Source organism: Camelus bactrianus, chromosome 23, assembly GCF_048773025.1.
Source record: "Camelus bactrianus isolate YW-2024 breed Bactrian camel chromosome 23, ASM4877302v1, whole genome shotgun sequence".
In the NCBI taxonomy this organism is placed as follows: domain Eukaryota; kingdom Metazoa; phylum Chordata; class Mammalia; order Artiodactyla; family Camelidae; genus Camelus; species Camelus bactrianus.
Window position 1 is genome coordinate 22,023,743 of NC_133561.1, and position 16,309 is coordinate 22,040,051.

The following is a 16,309-nucleotide window of genomic DNA, read 5'->3' on the forward strand; positions in this document are numbered from 1 at the left end:
CTGACTTTATTTTTTTCCATATTCGTTTTTTTTAACTCATTTTAAAATTAGCCTTAGAAACTTAGAATGTATATTCTTCATGTTTTATATATCTATTCGGGAAAAAAATCTGTGTGTAAAGCAACACTGTTGTCTCTGCAGAGTGTATACATCTATTTAGAAGATTTATTTCATTCTTTCCTAACTCAGAATTATTTATATATGTAGATTTATATTATTTTAAATATCATGGATTTATTTTGCCTACTATAACCATAGTCACCATAAGAGATGAAAGAATTCATCCTAAGGTGAATCTAATCATGATATTAACTCTAAAGAAGCTTTTGGCATGGCTGTTTAGTCTTAGAAAAAGGGCCTCTACCATTAATTCCTTCATTCATTCCCTTTACAAATATTTATTAATTAGCTTTTAGTGTATTCCAGATACAATGCTTATGCATTTTGAGTAGGAACTTCATGTGCTATGTTTAAGAGTTTTTAAAGGAAAACCACCAAAACAAAAAATCACTTATTCAAGTTAAGAAGATACTAAAATATTTTAACATATTAAGTTGAACACCTTAGATGGTCTTTTTTTTTACTTTCCATTATAAGAAATTTCAAATATGGAAGTGGAGAGAATAATATAATGAATCCCTGTGTATCTGTCACTCATTTTCAGAGATTCTCAACATTTTGTCATTCTTGTTTATTCTCTTACTTCCTTTTCCCCTTCTCCCCCAACTCCTGGAACTCCTGCAGTAAAGTAAATCTCAGGTATCATATCATATTATTTTCCCCTGTAAGTACTTTGGTATGTGTTGCCAACAGGTAAGACTTAAAAAAGCACATACACACACACTTTAAAAAAGCCCGGATCCAAACCATCATTTCAGTAAAGCCCCAGTCCTTAAGTTCCTTAAGAAGAGGTGGGAATTTTACTTACTCTTTTATTTTTTTTTAGTTATACAAATTATGTTTTATTTTATAATTGTTTAGATGATGATACTAATAGACAACACTTATATGGCCATTATTCTCCAGACCCTTTTCCAAGTGCTTTACAGCTAATACGTTATAGTGCTTGTGGAAGAGATTCTTATTAGATCCATTTTATTGATGAGGAAATTGAGACATAGAGGGGTGAGGACTTGTCCTAGTCCTTCAGTAGATTAACGTTGAGACTTATGTTAATTCTAGAGTAGATATTTTGGCCATGTTTGTTATTTATAGATGCTTCTGTTTCTTTTGACTTTTCCATTTTTATGTGCTTTTTTGATGCTTTGACTTCTTCAGTCTCTGCTTTTTGGATTATTAAGGAGGGTAAGTCATAGTAGTGGTCTCACACTTTGTGGTGCTTCAATTTCTGGGTCTTCCTTGAAATCCATATTTCATTTTGATGCTTGAATTGTACTACGTGATCTTAGTTTTGTTAAACTGTGCTTTTAGTTAAGGTTGTAGATATAATAATAGATTACTTGTGTAATTGTCTCTGTCAGATAAGTCCTTTATGTATTTCACTGTATCATTGCTGTCTGTCAAGCTGATTATTTAAAACATTCTTTGTATAAAACCAGTGTATCTAATACATTTATTTTGTTGATTGTGATTTTATGATATTTAGAAATATTTTTTGTGATTTTAACATAATTAAATTACATTTTATATTCTAATGATAAATTGAAATTCTTATGAAAAAACTTAATTGAGGATTATTGAGTGAAATTAAAGTACTTGTTTGGAGAAAGGCAAGAATAAAACAGTCTTTTATTACACTTTACATCTGTCAAGCACACTTGCTGCCAAATCTAATAACTGCTTATTTTGCATGTACTATTTTCTTTTATAATCATTGAGTATTATAATAATATATTTTTTTACACAAGCATTTTTCCATTAAAAAAAATGCCACAAATTGAATGCAGATAGTTTATGTTAAATAACCTTAGTTGACTAATTTTAGCCTTGCCCTTACTCTTTTCAAAATTGTATTTATTTGATCAAGTATGTATTATGAAGAGAATAGGATTTGAAATCTGATTGACCTGAGTTTATAAGCTGACTTGGGGAAAGGTAAAAGTGAGGAAAACTTAGTAAATGAAATGGGAGGAAATAACCTGTAGCTGAAAAAACGGTTGTGAATGTTGGTTGAGCTAATATATTAAATACTTAATGGCTGATTGTCTCAAATAGGTGATAATTTGTTTGTGTCGAATTGGTTAGAAAGACTAAAAATCCCTTTCCCCTAAATGGACAAAGATTGTTAATAGGTAATTCACAAAGGAAGAAATAAAACCAGTCAGCCGTTTGTTCACTGCAAATATTTTCCTGTCTGTTTGCCATTTTTAATAATGTTAATTTTTATGTATAAAAGAAATTATAAATTTTAGTTTATATCTTTTACTTTTTCCTTTGTTATTTCTTTTTATTGCTTCTAAAGTTAGAAAGTTACTCCTTCCCAGCCCCTGATAGGAGACTTTGCAGTGCTCAGAGCTATGGGGACAGGAAATAGTAGCTTTTCAGGAGAGCAGTTTATCAGTGCACATCAAGAAGCCTAAAGAGATGATTCTCTTTCTAGAAATTATTCTAAAAAAGATCAGAGATGCTCACCATGATTTATGTAAATAACATTCATCATAGCATGATTTATTTAGCAAAAAACTGGGAACAACTTGACTGTCTTACAGTTGGAGACGTTAGATGCAATGCTATACCCGTATGAGACAATACTGTATTTTGGAAAATGTCAATTGCCTGTGAGATTAAATGAAATAAGATTAAAAAGAATATAAAGTCTACCAAATAGCTTAGATTATGCATATGTACTTATAGATGGTGAATACTGGTTATATTAAGCTGATGGAATTATGAGTTATTTTAATTTTCTTTATATTTTCTGAATTTTCCAGGTTTTCTATAATTTTTTATTTTTATATTTAGGCAAAAATTAAGTTATCTGACACCTCCTACACCAGACATTTGTTCCATCATTTTGGATTTTCTTTTATTTTATTTTTGTTGAATCATTTATTTGCCAGATATTTCTACCAGACACTGTTCTAAAGTGTTGAGGCTGCAGCAGTGACAAAGCCTGCTGTTGAGAAGCTTTAATTCCATTAAATGTTAAAAATCATATTAACTATAATTAATACAGAATTTACTTTGGTGTCAAATGTGAGTAAAATTCATTGCTATTGAGGTGCCATTTAAGCTGAGTCTTAAATAATAAATACATACTTAAGAAGCATTTGGTATAACCATATATTGGACCAAGTGTTTCATGTAAATTTTCTCATTTAATCATCCTAGTTAAGCAGTTTGCCCATTATTACATCTCTAGTAAGTGGGAAAGTAGGGATTCAAACCCAGATCAGTCTGTTTCTGGAGTCTTTGTTTTGTTCACTTTTGAACAGTACCTGAGCAAGTGCTCAAAAATATTTGCTGAAAAAATATTTCATGAGTATTTTTGTAGTTTTAGGTGTGTCTTCCAAGCCCATGTTCCATAGAAAAGGTGACAGAACAGTTAATCTTGAACTTTGATATCTTTAGAGCAGTGTACTATACCCTTTAAATCTTCTTTTGTTGGTCAAATTGAGTTGCTATATTTAACTAGTGATTTCGAGCTGCCCATTTTGCATTATTATGGTATTTACTCTGTGAGCTGGAAGAAGGAGAATTGTGCTGTAATATGTGTCTGTCTGGCTCACTGGTTATCTGATTAAAGAACTGGATAGGATGTACTGTGAGGTCAGTTGAGTTCTGTCTGGACTTCCCCATGAAATTGTGAGCCCCTAAAGAGCTTGTCTTTGTCCAGTTACCTAGCGCAGGGACTTGGCACAAACAGACCCTATATAATATTTATTGCATGAATGAATTAGTTTCCTAATTTCAAAATTTAGAGATGTAAGTAATTTAGGCTAAAAGTTGAAGGAAAAACAGTTTATAATCTGGGAACAAAGTTGAGGCTTACTACTAGCCAGTACATGTTGAATTTTAGTGTGTAAGAGACTCACCGTAGACTTAAATCAGTCCTTGGGTCCAGGCTGCAAAGATTCTTATCCAGAAGTGGGTCTGGGGTGTAGTCCTGCCATCTATATTATGAATATATACCCTGGGAGGTTCTGAGGCAGGTAATGTAAGGACTTATGAGAAAGTCTTTGGTTCTATTTCTATACATTACATTATTTTCACAAAAAGCAAACTTTTACTATGTACGTTAAGGCTTGGAGAATGCCAGAGGACATGCGGCCACTGATTAACATTTGTTAGAAATTACTTTTTGTATTCTCTGCCTAGGGCCCATATTGCCTTCTCCTGTACATCTCTCTCTAAATGCACTTGCTTAGAGGTTAAGAAAAAGCAGACACATGAAAGCAGTACTGGTGTTGGCAGAGCAGTAGCTCGTTATTTTACAGCCCTCTTTTAAGTTGAGATCATTTTAAGCATGGTGTACATAGTGTAATCATATAATTTACTTATAATCTCTGATTGACTAAACTGAGACTAGAATTCATAGCTTTTAGTTTCTCACTTGGCATTTAACCCACTAATGACATTTCTTTCCTTTGGGTTTATTAATAGGCATGTCCTATTTCATTGTAGTAGTAAACTAATCACTTTATTTAAACCCACAATTATGTGCTACCTGAATTCTAGGTCCAGAATTTTCAAGGCATTGTTTTTGCTTTGTCTTCTCTTACTTTTTATTTAAAAAGTTATCTTTCTTTTGGATGCTTTGATATGTAAATATGGCCTAGATTATTCATACAGTTTCTAGATTTTTAGTGTGTTTATTGATTGTTACTTTTGCTGAATTTGCAGATGGATTGAGTGATGAGAACAATGACGATCGTGTATTAAAGTGCTGTCTTCAGTACCAGGAATTATTCCCTTGTTCTCTTGTTATTTTGTGCACGTGAGTTTCATGGTCATTTACTCTTTCTTTAAAAAAATAGCAATTTACTCTCTAGTTAGTCCTCTGTAGAGCATTAAGCCTTTCATCCCTGTGTGTGCCTCAAACAGATTAGAGCATAGGATAAAAGTTTGGGGAAATCTTATTAATCTGCTAAAGTGTTGTAACATCTGGGCAATTTATAATAAATTAAGAGGTCATTTGAGAACTAAAAAATAAAAAATAGCAACTTATACCAAAGAATTTTTAAAAATCTTACTGTATCCATCATGCCAAGAATCAGAAACATAGAATTTTCTAAATCTGCCCAGTAAGCATATTCATTTATATCTCACATTCTTATAATGTGCAGGCTATAGAAGAATGAGGTTTGAATCTCATGAAGTTTCATTTCAATTTAACGTATATGCTATTCAGAAAACTTTTGGAAAAGCAGAGGAAAGTCAATTTAATAGCCCAATAAAATAGTTTAGAAATAAAAATCTGACATTTTTGGTCACAAGGCAAAAGGGTTAATGGATTAATTAATCAAGTAATTAATTTGTGGGGAAGGGCTAGTTTATGATGCAGTTATGTCCTGGTTACCTGTTAGAGAGTTAGAATTGGAATTCTCGATCTACCACTTACCAGCTTTATGACCTTGGAAAGTTACTTAACTTAGTTACCTCATGTATGAAAATACAAGGAGAGTGATAATACCTGCTTTATAAGGTTATTGTGAGTATTTAGTCAGAAAAAAATATATATGTGTATATGTGGCTTAGAAGAATGCACAGTACATAAAATGCTCTCAGTAAGTAATTTTCCTCCTTATCCCTTCCTCCTTCCATTCCTCCATTCCCAATGACTATTTTCATGACTTAATTCTAAGGTAAAAGTAACATAATGTTAAACAAAATTGTATTCATCATGTATGAGATAAGAGCAATTTTAATTTGCAGTTTTAGTCTGAATTTTATTCACTGCAAAATGGAGTTTTTACAGTTCCATAGTCACGCCTGAGTTCTCTGTGAAATGGAGTGATTATACAAATGAACAGCCCTAAGGTTTTTCTTGTAAGGGGGCTTGGTCAGTTATCATCTTAGCTGTGTTCAAAGATAGTATTATTCTTTTTGGTATTAAAGGAAATATTAGAGCGTTTTATCTCTAATACTAAATTTTTTAAAATCTAGGACATAATATATCATCTTGGAGTTTGTTGAAGACTGACAGAATTAGTAATAGCTTAATCATTTTGAATTTGAGATAAGCTAAAATTGAGAGATAACTGTTATATAATTTTTTTAAGTTCAACTTAAAATGAAAATTAAATTGGTGTGATGTTATCAATTCTCCATTATTCCTGCAGTCACTGGTTTTGAATTAAGATGTAACATTTTTTAGTGAAATGAAAATTTGTAGTCAAACTTTACTTTTAATTCTGGCATTATCATGTTCCAGGTGAGCCTATTATTTATTTTTATTTTTTCCTATAAAAGGTGATAATCATACCTACTGTACTCAGTTACACCTACTGACTGTGCAGATACGTTTACATTACTTCAATAGATGATGATGATGATGATGATGACAATGACAGGAGAACCCTTCTATAACTATATATAACTATATACTATATCTCATTCTAAGTGCTTTACTAAGAGTTACAGTTGTAAGTATGGGCCAGTAACCCCCAGTTAATATCTCCAGTCCATATCTCTCTCTAAATTCTAGTGTATTCACCTATACTTACTCAGTATCTCTACTTGGATATCTCACAGACGTCTGGAACCTACCATCTCCAAAAATGAACTCCTGAGCTTTCCTTCTAAACTATTCTCCATTTGAATAAAAAGTGCCACTTTCCACCCATTTGCTGAAGCCAGAAACTTTGGGGTCCTTTTTGATTCCTGCCTTTCCCTCATTGTCTACACCCAGTCAGATAGCAGGTCCTGTATAGACCTCTTCTTTTCTTTATACCCCCTGCTCCTATCCTATGTCAAATGATGTTATTTTTCCTTTTTTCTTCTTTTTCTACTCTAAGAGTTATTATGCTCTCTACTGCTACACTTTCTCTCTTTCATTTATTTTTAAAAAGTAACAATATTTTTAATTTTTAAAAAATTTTGTTATGAGGAATTTCAACATTTAAAGTGAAGAAGAGTTAATAAACTCCTCAGTACCCAGCTACAACAATTACCAAAATTCTTCCACTCTTCTGTTATCTATATTTCCATCTACTTCCTGTCCCCCATATGATTATTTTTATACAGTTCTTTGTATTTTGAGGGAAAATGTATAATATTGAAATGCCCAAATCTTAACTATACAGTGTTGACAGTGGATGCACTGGCGCAGCCCACATCCCTCTTGATACGTAGAACACTTTCAAGAGAAAATACTCTTATGCCCCTTTTGTGCTCTTTTTCTGGCTTCTTAGAGTGGAAGCTTAGATCATTAATTAGAGACTGCAATAAATTTCCCTTTAAGCACTGCTTTAGTTGCATTCTACAAATTTTGATACATTGTATTTGTATGTTCATTCAATTCAGTATACTTTATAATTTCCTTTATGACTTCCTCATTAAGCCATAGGTTATTTAGATATTTGTTGCAGTTAATTCTAAATATTTACAAATTTTCCAGTTATCTTTTTACTGATTTATATTTTATTTCTATTAATGCTTGAGAACATAATTTATGAGATTTCTATTTTTTTAAATGTGTTAAATTTTGCTTTATGGCCAAGAATAAGGTCTACCTTGGTAAATGTTTTTATGTGCACTTGAAGAAGAATGTATATTCAGCTCTTGTGGGTAGAGTATCCTATAAATTTCAAATAGGTCAAGTTTGTTGATAGTGTTGTTCAGGTCTTCTATAATCTGACTGATTATTTGTTTACTTGTTCTGTGATTACTGAGATGGGAGTATTGAAATTCCCAGCTGTATAATTGTGGGTTTGTTTCTCCTTTCAGTTCTGTTTTACTTCACGTATTATGAAGCACTGTAGTCAGAGGCATACACATTAGGATCGTCTTCGAGAATTGACACCTTTCTCATTATTTAATGTCTTTCTTTGTTCCTGATAATATTCCTGGTTCTGAAGTTCCCTTTGTTTAGTATTAATATTACTACTCTGGTTTTGTTTGATTACTATTTATATTATATGTCTTTTTCATCTATTTACTTTTAACCTATCTATGCCTTTATATTTAAGTATTTAGTGGATGGCATATAGTTGGTATTTTATTTTTCGTCCAATCTGACAATTTCTGGTTTTTTAATTGATGAGTTTGTACGATTCACAGTTAATTGCTTGGGTCAAGATCTACCATTTTGCTAATTATTTTCTATTTGCTCAGTTATTCTTTTCTTCCTTTTTCTTTCTTTCCTTGGATTAATTGTGTATTTTTATGGTGCCGTTTTATCTCAATTATTGACTTTATACATTTTTGAAAAAACTTTTTAATGGTTGCCTTAATGTTTACAGTATACATCTTTACTTATTCAAAGTCTACTCTCAAATAATACTACCTTGCTTCATGTGTAGTGTAAGGATTTTAGTATGCTTTGAATTTCTCCTCCCATCCTTTTTGCTATTATTGTCATATGTTTTACAGAAGCAATAAGCACAGAATACTTAGCTAAATTTTTTGCTTCAACCATTTACCACTTAAAGCAATTGGAAATAAGAAATAAGAATATTTTAATCTTGCATTCCATTTTTAACATATTTCATTTCTTTTTATAGATCTAAGTTTCTGTCTGGTGTCAGATTTCTAGTCATATTCCTTCTGCCTAAACAGCTTTCTTTGACATGTGTGAGTCTGCTGACATTGAATTTTCTGGTTTTGTTTGTCTGATAATGTCTTTCTTTCTTTCTTTCTTTCTTTTTTTTTTTTTTTTTTTTTGAAAGATATTTTTGCTGGATATACAATTCTGGGTTGACTTTTTCTTCTGGTATTTTAAAGCTGTCATTCCATTTTCTTCTAGCTTGTTTGATTTCTGATGAGAAATCTGCTGTAAGTGCTATCTTTTCCCTCTGTATGTAATGTGTCTTTTTTCCCTCTCATTGCTTTCAGAGTTTCTGTTTGTGTTTTGCTTTGTTGGCAGTTTGTGTTAGCAGTCTTTAGCATATATGCCCAGGTGTTTGTAGTAGAGGGGAAATTATCCTGCTTGATGTTCTCTGAGTGTCTTGATTCTATGGTTTGATGTTTATTTTTAGTTTTGGAAAATTCTCAGCCATTATTTCTTTAAATATTTCTTACGCCCCATTCCCTCTTTTCTCCTTCTGGTATTGCAAAATTACATTGTAGTAGTCAGCCTCCAAGATGACCCAATAATTGCTGCCTCTTTGTATTAATGTCCTTGTGTAATCCCCTCCTACATTGTACCAGGCTTCCTTGTCTTTGTGACAAATAGCATGCATCAGAAGTGATGATATGTCACTTCTGAGATGAGGTTATATAAGACTGGGACTTCCTTCTTGGGCACTCCTTTGCTACTTCCTCTCTCTTGGATCACGTGTTTTGGGGATGCAAACTCCACGCTGTGAGCATCCTTACGTAGAGGCCCACGTGGTGAGAAACTGAAGTTGCCAGCCAAGAACCAGTGAAAGGCTAAGCCCTGCAAGGAGCCGCATCAATGAGTACCAATTAAACTTCGAGATGACTGCAACCCTAAGCAACAGCATGCTTCAAGTTAGTGAGAGACCTTGAGCCAGAACCATTCAGTCAAGCTGCTGTCAGGTTCCTGACTTATCAACTGTGTGAGATAGTAAATGTTTGTTTTAAGCTGCTAAGTTTTGGGGACACATTTTTACACAGCAATAGATAACTAATACATGCACATACTTTGGCTCAGTTGATATTGTCTCACAGCTGTTACATATTTTTTTAACCTTTTATTCTCTTTCTGTTTCAGTTTGGATACTTTCTTTTGAACTGTCTTAATATTTGTTTCTTTCCTTGCCAGTGTTGAGTCTCCTGAGGACCCTGTTGAAGGCATTCTCCATTTCTGTCACTATAGATTTTTTTATTGTTAGCACTTCGATTTTATTCTTATGATTTTCCTCTATGCTGAAACTGCCCATCTGGTTTTGCATGCTATTTACTTTTTCCATTAGAGCCTTTAGCGTATTAATCAAAATTATTTACAATTTCCTATCAGATAGCTTTAATCTATGTCATATCTGAGTCTAGTTCTGTTGGTTGCTTTGTTTCTTGGCAGTATGTTGATTTTTGGAGCATAATTTATAAGCAGACTTTAGGACTCACTTTCTCTGTAGTTTCCTCCCTTCTTCAGTTTCTCCCTTAACTTTCTATATGCTCTGGCCAGCCCTGAATATTGCCTTCTGACATTTCAAACCACAGAGTCTGTGGATTTCTGTTGTAAGGCATTGATAAATTGGGGAATGCCCTCGGGCAAAAAGAAACTTGTACCTCTTACCAGTGCAGTGTCTGTGTATTGAATGTAGACTTCCCTCCACCTTCTACCTACATTTTATTGTTCTCTAGTGCCTTCCAACAGGTTTGTTTTTTTTGGTTGGGGGGTGTCCAGATTTTCTAATTCTCATTATGGGAGAGTTAGTCAGACCAAGATACTCTGTCATTAACAAAGGCTGGAATCCTTCTAGGCTCAACAACAACAGTTTAAGAAACACTGATCTGATTATGTCATTTCCTCATTGAAGCCCTTAAATCTCTTTCAGTTTATTAATGTCCTTGCCTTTCTCTGTATCCATGTAAACTGGTCTCATGTACCATACTCTAATCATATTGGCTACTTTCAGCAAATAACAAATTCACACTATTTGTCTTACGCTCACTCTTAAGTAAATTTGTAATTGCCTGCCATGTGTAAATTATTGATCTTACAATGGTTCTCTATGTTTATTTCTCTTGGGGTGATCATAGTCCTTTGTTCAAATATATCTCCTACTTAACCAGGTATAACTTTGAACTAGTTACTTAACCTTTTCATACCTCAGTTTCTTATATGTGAAATGGGGATAAAATTAGTAGCACTCCTATCAAAGGGCTTTTTTGTGAGAATTAAATGGATTGATATATAAGTGCTTAGAACAGTGCCTGGTACTAGGGAAACATTTATATATAATAATAATTATTCTTAAAAGTTCATATGATGTGACTCTAAGTATGTTAATTCTTTTATTGTCTGTATTTTTAAAAACTGTTATCCTTTGTTAATATATATGCTGAGAATCACCAGCTTCTGATTAGATTCCATGTGTTTTTGCTTGCCATGTGATTTATCTCATAAAAAATAAAATATTTCTCCCTCCTAAATCAATCTTAGGGATGATAGAAACTTAAGAAACAAAGGCCTAATAAGTGGTGTGAAGTCACTGAGTAAAGAAGAATTGAGTGGAGAGTTATTAAACTTGTCTCTGAACACAGATGTATGTCATCAGCCTTGTATATCTAAACAACAGTTGAAAGCAGGTAGTATTCTTACTATGAACAATGAGAAATATATCTTACTTCATGTACTAAGATGAATGATAACAGCTGGAATTAACAGTAAATTTTTATTTTGTACATTTAAAATAACATTGTTTTAGAGTATTTGCTGGCACATAAATGGTAGAAATGAATGAAAAATTATAATGGTAGTCTAAAAGAAAACATAACATTTTTGCCTTCTACATATACTTTTACAAATTAATTTGAATTTTTGTGCGTACACTCACATACATTTTTATATATTTCTAATCACTGTGTGCATCCTATTTTTCACCTTACAGAATATACCTTTTAAATTAATGGTTACAAGAAATATTCATTTGAGGCAGAGAGAAATTTTTAGCTTCTTTTTAAAATTAGTTCCACATTTATAAACTTCTATTAATATAGTAAAAACTCAATAATAGAGAAACTTAAAGGACTCCAATAATATTTTGTTTTTTAATTTAAACTAATACTTAAGAAAGCTAAAGGCAATACCGTTGTTTTATCTCTTTTCCCACCAAAATAATCTGTTCTATAGCTTGGTATTTGGTGGAATATTATATTAAACCTGACATAATTAAAAAAATACATTCCATCATTTACCTCTGTGGGGAAAGTACTGAAGTCTCAAACAGCATATATATGCTTCATATATTGATACATACACGTAAATTATTTGACTTTTTTTGGTAATAACATTTGTTTCGTCGTAATATTCAAAATAGTATCCAGAGGGAGTAATAGGATATTCTAGTTTATGGTTTTTCAAGGGAAGCATACTTTGGTTTGCCCATTATATTACTGTCATTTTAAATCCTTGGTTTGTATTTGTAGAGATAAGCCACTTAATATTTTGAATTTTGCCATAAAGAAATTACAATTGTTTGCAGATGTCAAAATAGTAATGATAAAGAAATAACATCAGGTAAAATAATAAAAACTCATTTTAGAAGGGGAAGCCATAACACAGAGATTTTGGTCTTTTTGAAACCAAAATGTGATTGGGAGAATATACTATTTGTGGAAAAAACACATTTTGATCCATAGTTCTTGGTTTTCTGTTATAAACAGATACAAAGCATTCTTTTAATTTTTACTTTTTTTGAAAATAATAAAATTTAAATTTTGGTTAAAATATCACACACATTTCTCAAATTTCTATTTTAGCAAAAATACTTAGTTGTCTTTTATCAAAAAGATAAAGCATTTGCTAATGTAATGTTGCATCTAAAACAACTATACTGGAGATAAATTTCTAAACACTGTTTTAAAAACAAGATATTCATTTGTTTTCTAGGTAGCTCAGATACTAATTCTATACATTAAATGTGTATTATTTATGGCCAATTACCAATTATATTTGTAAACTATTTACTACTAGTGTCCTAAATAAAGCCTATAACTATTTGTTTTAAAGAGGCAACATCTTTGGAGGAGAACTTTGAGGAAGAATCTACAAATTCTGGGCTACTCATTCAACTTGAAAGCATTGTATCTGATCTTGAAAAATCTCTTGGAACAGCTTTATCTTCAATATTAGAAACAGAAATGAAAATCGCTTTTGGAAACCTCTGGATGGAGGTGATTATTTCAGCTCTTAGTGGAAAATTTCTTTTTCATGGCTAAAGATTTGTTACCTTATTGTAAGAGACATTACTTGTATAAAATGTATAAACTTTGTTGTAATAATCTAGACCACAGTCTATTTTTTTCTTGAAGTTTTTGGAATAATTCTTTGGAAATTAAGTAATGGACATTTCCCAAAGATTAGGACTATGCTTTATCATTCTTTCTTTAGTAAACAGATATTTATTGTGCATCTACTGTGTGTCAGACACATTGCCTCCCTGGGGCTTAAATTGAATTCAGGAAACCTTCTCACATATTTAGTTTACTTGAGTCAAAATGTCTAGGGAATTACCCTAGCAATATATATTCAGAAAAAGAAGTATGTATTTTGGCTATGTCATGTAACTATGAGAATCAGAGTATAAATTTGATCATATTAGCAAAATATTTAGAATTTTCTTTAGATTCACATCCTTTCCACAGCCAATAAAACACATTTGGCAATAGTGGGTTTTTTAGCTTAATGTTTGCTATTCACGTGTATAGTTAGGAGAAACATTATTCTCCACTAATTGTAAATTGTATCTATTCCAGATATGCTTTGAGATTCTAATATTTGCCATTATGGCTTGATTATGTTATCAAGTGTTGAACCAAGATGATAAAGAGTGAGTAGAAGATTCTAGGAAAGTTGCCATAAATTAGATTTCATAATGAGGCCAGGAAAATCATTGCATATGAGTGATTCAAAAAAAGATGTGCTGACATTTTGTAGTACTAAATGATTAATCTTTATTAACGTGTTTTTATAAGAGTGTAGCAAGTGTCAATTATAGTTGACAACTATTTTCTATATAGATTTTTCTCCTAGTTTTATGGAATTATTAGATTGATTTCCTCATAGAAATGACCATGTTGAAAAGTAGATTGATAACCTCTGTTGAATAAAACTATGCTTCTTCTGATCAGAGCTATGCTTTCTTTTTACACACATAGTTTCTGGAGCTTTAAGGATTAATAGTAATACGAATTTTACAAAACCAATTTGTGATGGAATTAGCATTTTAAAATTATGATTTCCTTTTAATAAAACATATTTTAGTTTAAAAAGGAATTCACTAACTATATTTTGCCAAGAAGTATATGTAGGATTTCCTAAATAGGTACTTTTTAATAGTAGAAATAATAAATCAATGATGCTGATTTTTTCTAGATTCTGTACTTGAAACCACCGTGGACTTTAATACATTTATTACAGTGCTTTAGAAAACACTGGTTGGCTGTATTTGGATTAGTTATGGAAAAGAGCTTGCTTGTAACTGTTGAGAGCCTATATGAAAATCTCTATAAAGGTATGAATTTTTTAATTTTATCTTTAGCAATGTTGTATTAAAATCAGACTAACAGATACATTCCATAGAATGTGAAGATGAATTAATAAAGATTTGTCAATTAGTTCCTTAACCATTTATACCTCTGATTTCTTAAGGAGATTTGTGGCAGGTGGATGAGTGGATACAATTCCTAGTGCTTGCAGCTGAGAATGGTATCATTGTTGATGTTCCTGGATAGTGTGAACATACAATTTTTAATAATGTTTGAAAACTTTTTAAGCCCGGTTTTATAGTTTATTTAGGTATGCAAATAGATTTGTTTAGATTTTTTCATTTCTTATCATGTTTAACATACCAACTTTGACCATATTTCATGTACTAATTTTGAAAAATAGTATATCAAGGTTTCTATCTGAAATATGTGGATAAAGAATAGGAAACCTTTGGCTTTGGTGCATAGTGAATTTTAGAATCAGATGAGACTACAGTCAAGCACTTAGTTGGTGATTTTTAAACTCTGTTGCACAGAGCCTTCTTGAAGTCCCTCTACAGTTGCCACAGATTGGAGGTGGAAAGGTTGATGGGGAGCCTTGTATTAGTGGACCTTTGACCCTCAACCCCAACTTCAGCCATGCAGTTTTCTTTTATTTGTTTATATATGGAGTTTCCATGTAGGATTAAAAAACAAAAGTTCTTCTACTAAGAAGAAAAAGATGTGAAAAAGCACTGATTTGATGTTATTAAAGTGTTTTATGATTAAAGAAACTAGTCTTGAGAGAGTAAATTATTTATCCAAAGAGAACAGCTAGATTTGTCTTGCTGTCCCTTTAAAAAGCAGAGTGTAACCGTTATTAGGTTATTCAGGTGGTTCTTGATTTTTCTCGAACTCCTAACATGAAGTGATCTGTTTATTGTTTTAAGTATTAATTATATTCTGTCCACCTTTAAAAAATAACTGTGAGTTTATGTGGTCCATTAAATAACAACCTGAGTATAAGAGGGTTTAAGTTAGGCTTACAGGTACAAGAGCCAGGTAATGAAGAATAAGAAAGGTAGTTTTACTATAAAACATATGCAAACAATTATTGCAACACTGGAATGCAGATTTTAACACTAAGCTTCTTGGAAGCTAAGGCAAACCAGGAACATTCTATGGTGGGCATACCACTTTTCTCTTTCCCTTGAAATATAAACTGTTTGAAAATGTTTTATATCTTTAAATATTCCCCCAAGGGATTTAAAGTGCCTAGTCAGTGCCTTATGACTATATGTGGTAGATGGTGTGTGAATATCTGTTTTTAAAAGTTACCGATTTTTAAAGTAAAGACACTTTCCAGGCATGGGTCTTTAACTATAGAAATTATTTATTAGGGGCATTATTATATAAGGGATGTGGAACAACATATTGGACTGACCTTCAAAGCAGTTTTGTAAGATGTATAGAAACATTTTTCATAACTTTTACTAGGGGCATAATATAGTTGATTCTATCAAAAGAAAAAGTCCATAAACCATGTATGATCTTGGGCAAGCTTTGGTTTTAAACACGGGGTATCTGGTTGCCATTTTGCATTTGTTTTTCCAGGGCTGGGCAGTGTTTTACATACAGCTTAGAGGTAGGAGCCAGCAGCTCTAACTACTTATTTCTAACAAGGAGAGAAGTGAAGAAATGGTAACTGTTCCTTTTGCTGAAAACTCATTTTGGGGATCATTGTGTGCAAACTTTATTGATTCTAGGTCTAGAAGAATCTGATGCCTAATGTTTACTGACTTGTGAAGAATGTGTAATAGAATTATAAAAAAGCCTTCTGCTCTAAAATGATTTTGAATTAGAAAAATCAGTTTATGATTTTGCTCACTATCTTTTAAGAATATCCTCAGCTGTTGAATTATACGTATGTGTTTAATTTCAGTATACCAAATGTGTATCCTTAGATCAATTCATAGAAAACTGTGTGGAAAATGAGTAGTAGCTTTTTCTGACTTTGTGGTCATATTAACTTTAACCTAAATAATTATTGAATTTTTATAAACATTAAACTATTTCAACCATGTAAGGTTTA

At 31.9% G+C, this 16,309-nt stretch overlaps 1 protein-coding gene across 7 annotated transcripts in view; it reads left to right on the top strand.

The window, feature by feature from the left end:
* The window catches only part of SWT1 (SWT1 RNA endoribonuclease homolog), an 82,817-nt gene that overhangs the window by 21,963 nt on the left and 44,545 nt on the right, over positions 1-16,309 (top strand). For all 7 annotated transcript variants that reach the window (XR_012501850.1, XM_074351796.1, XM_074351791.1 and 4 more), the window contains 4 exons: positions 4,804-4,897; positions 11,192-11,337; positions 12,761-12,924; positions 14,126-14,264. Coding sequence is in view for 6 of the 7 variants with exons in the window: in XM_074351796.1 (XP_074207897.1) it covers positions 4,804-4,897; positions 11,192-11,337; positions 12,761-12,924; positions 14,126-14,264 (543 nt within the window). In the remaining variant the exon portion in view is untranslated. The remainder of the gene's footprint in view (positions 1-4,803; positions 4,898-11,191; positions 11,338-12,760; positions 12,925-14,125; positions 14,265-16,309) is intronic.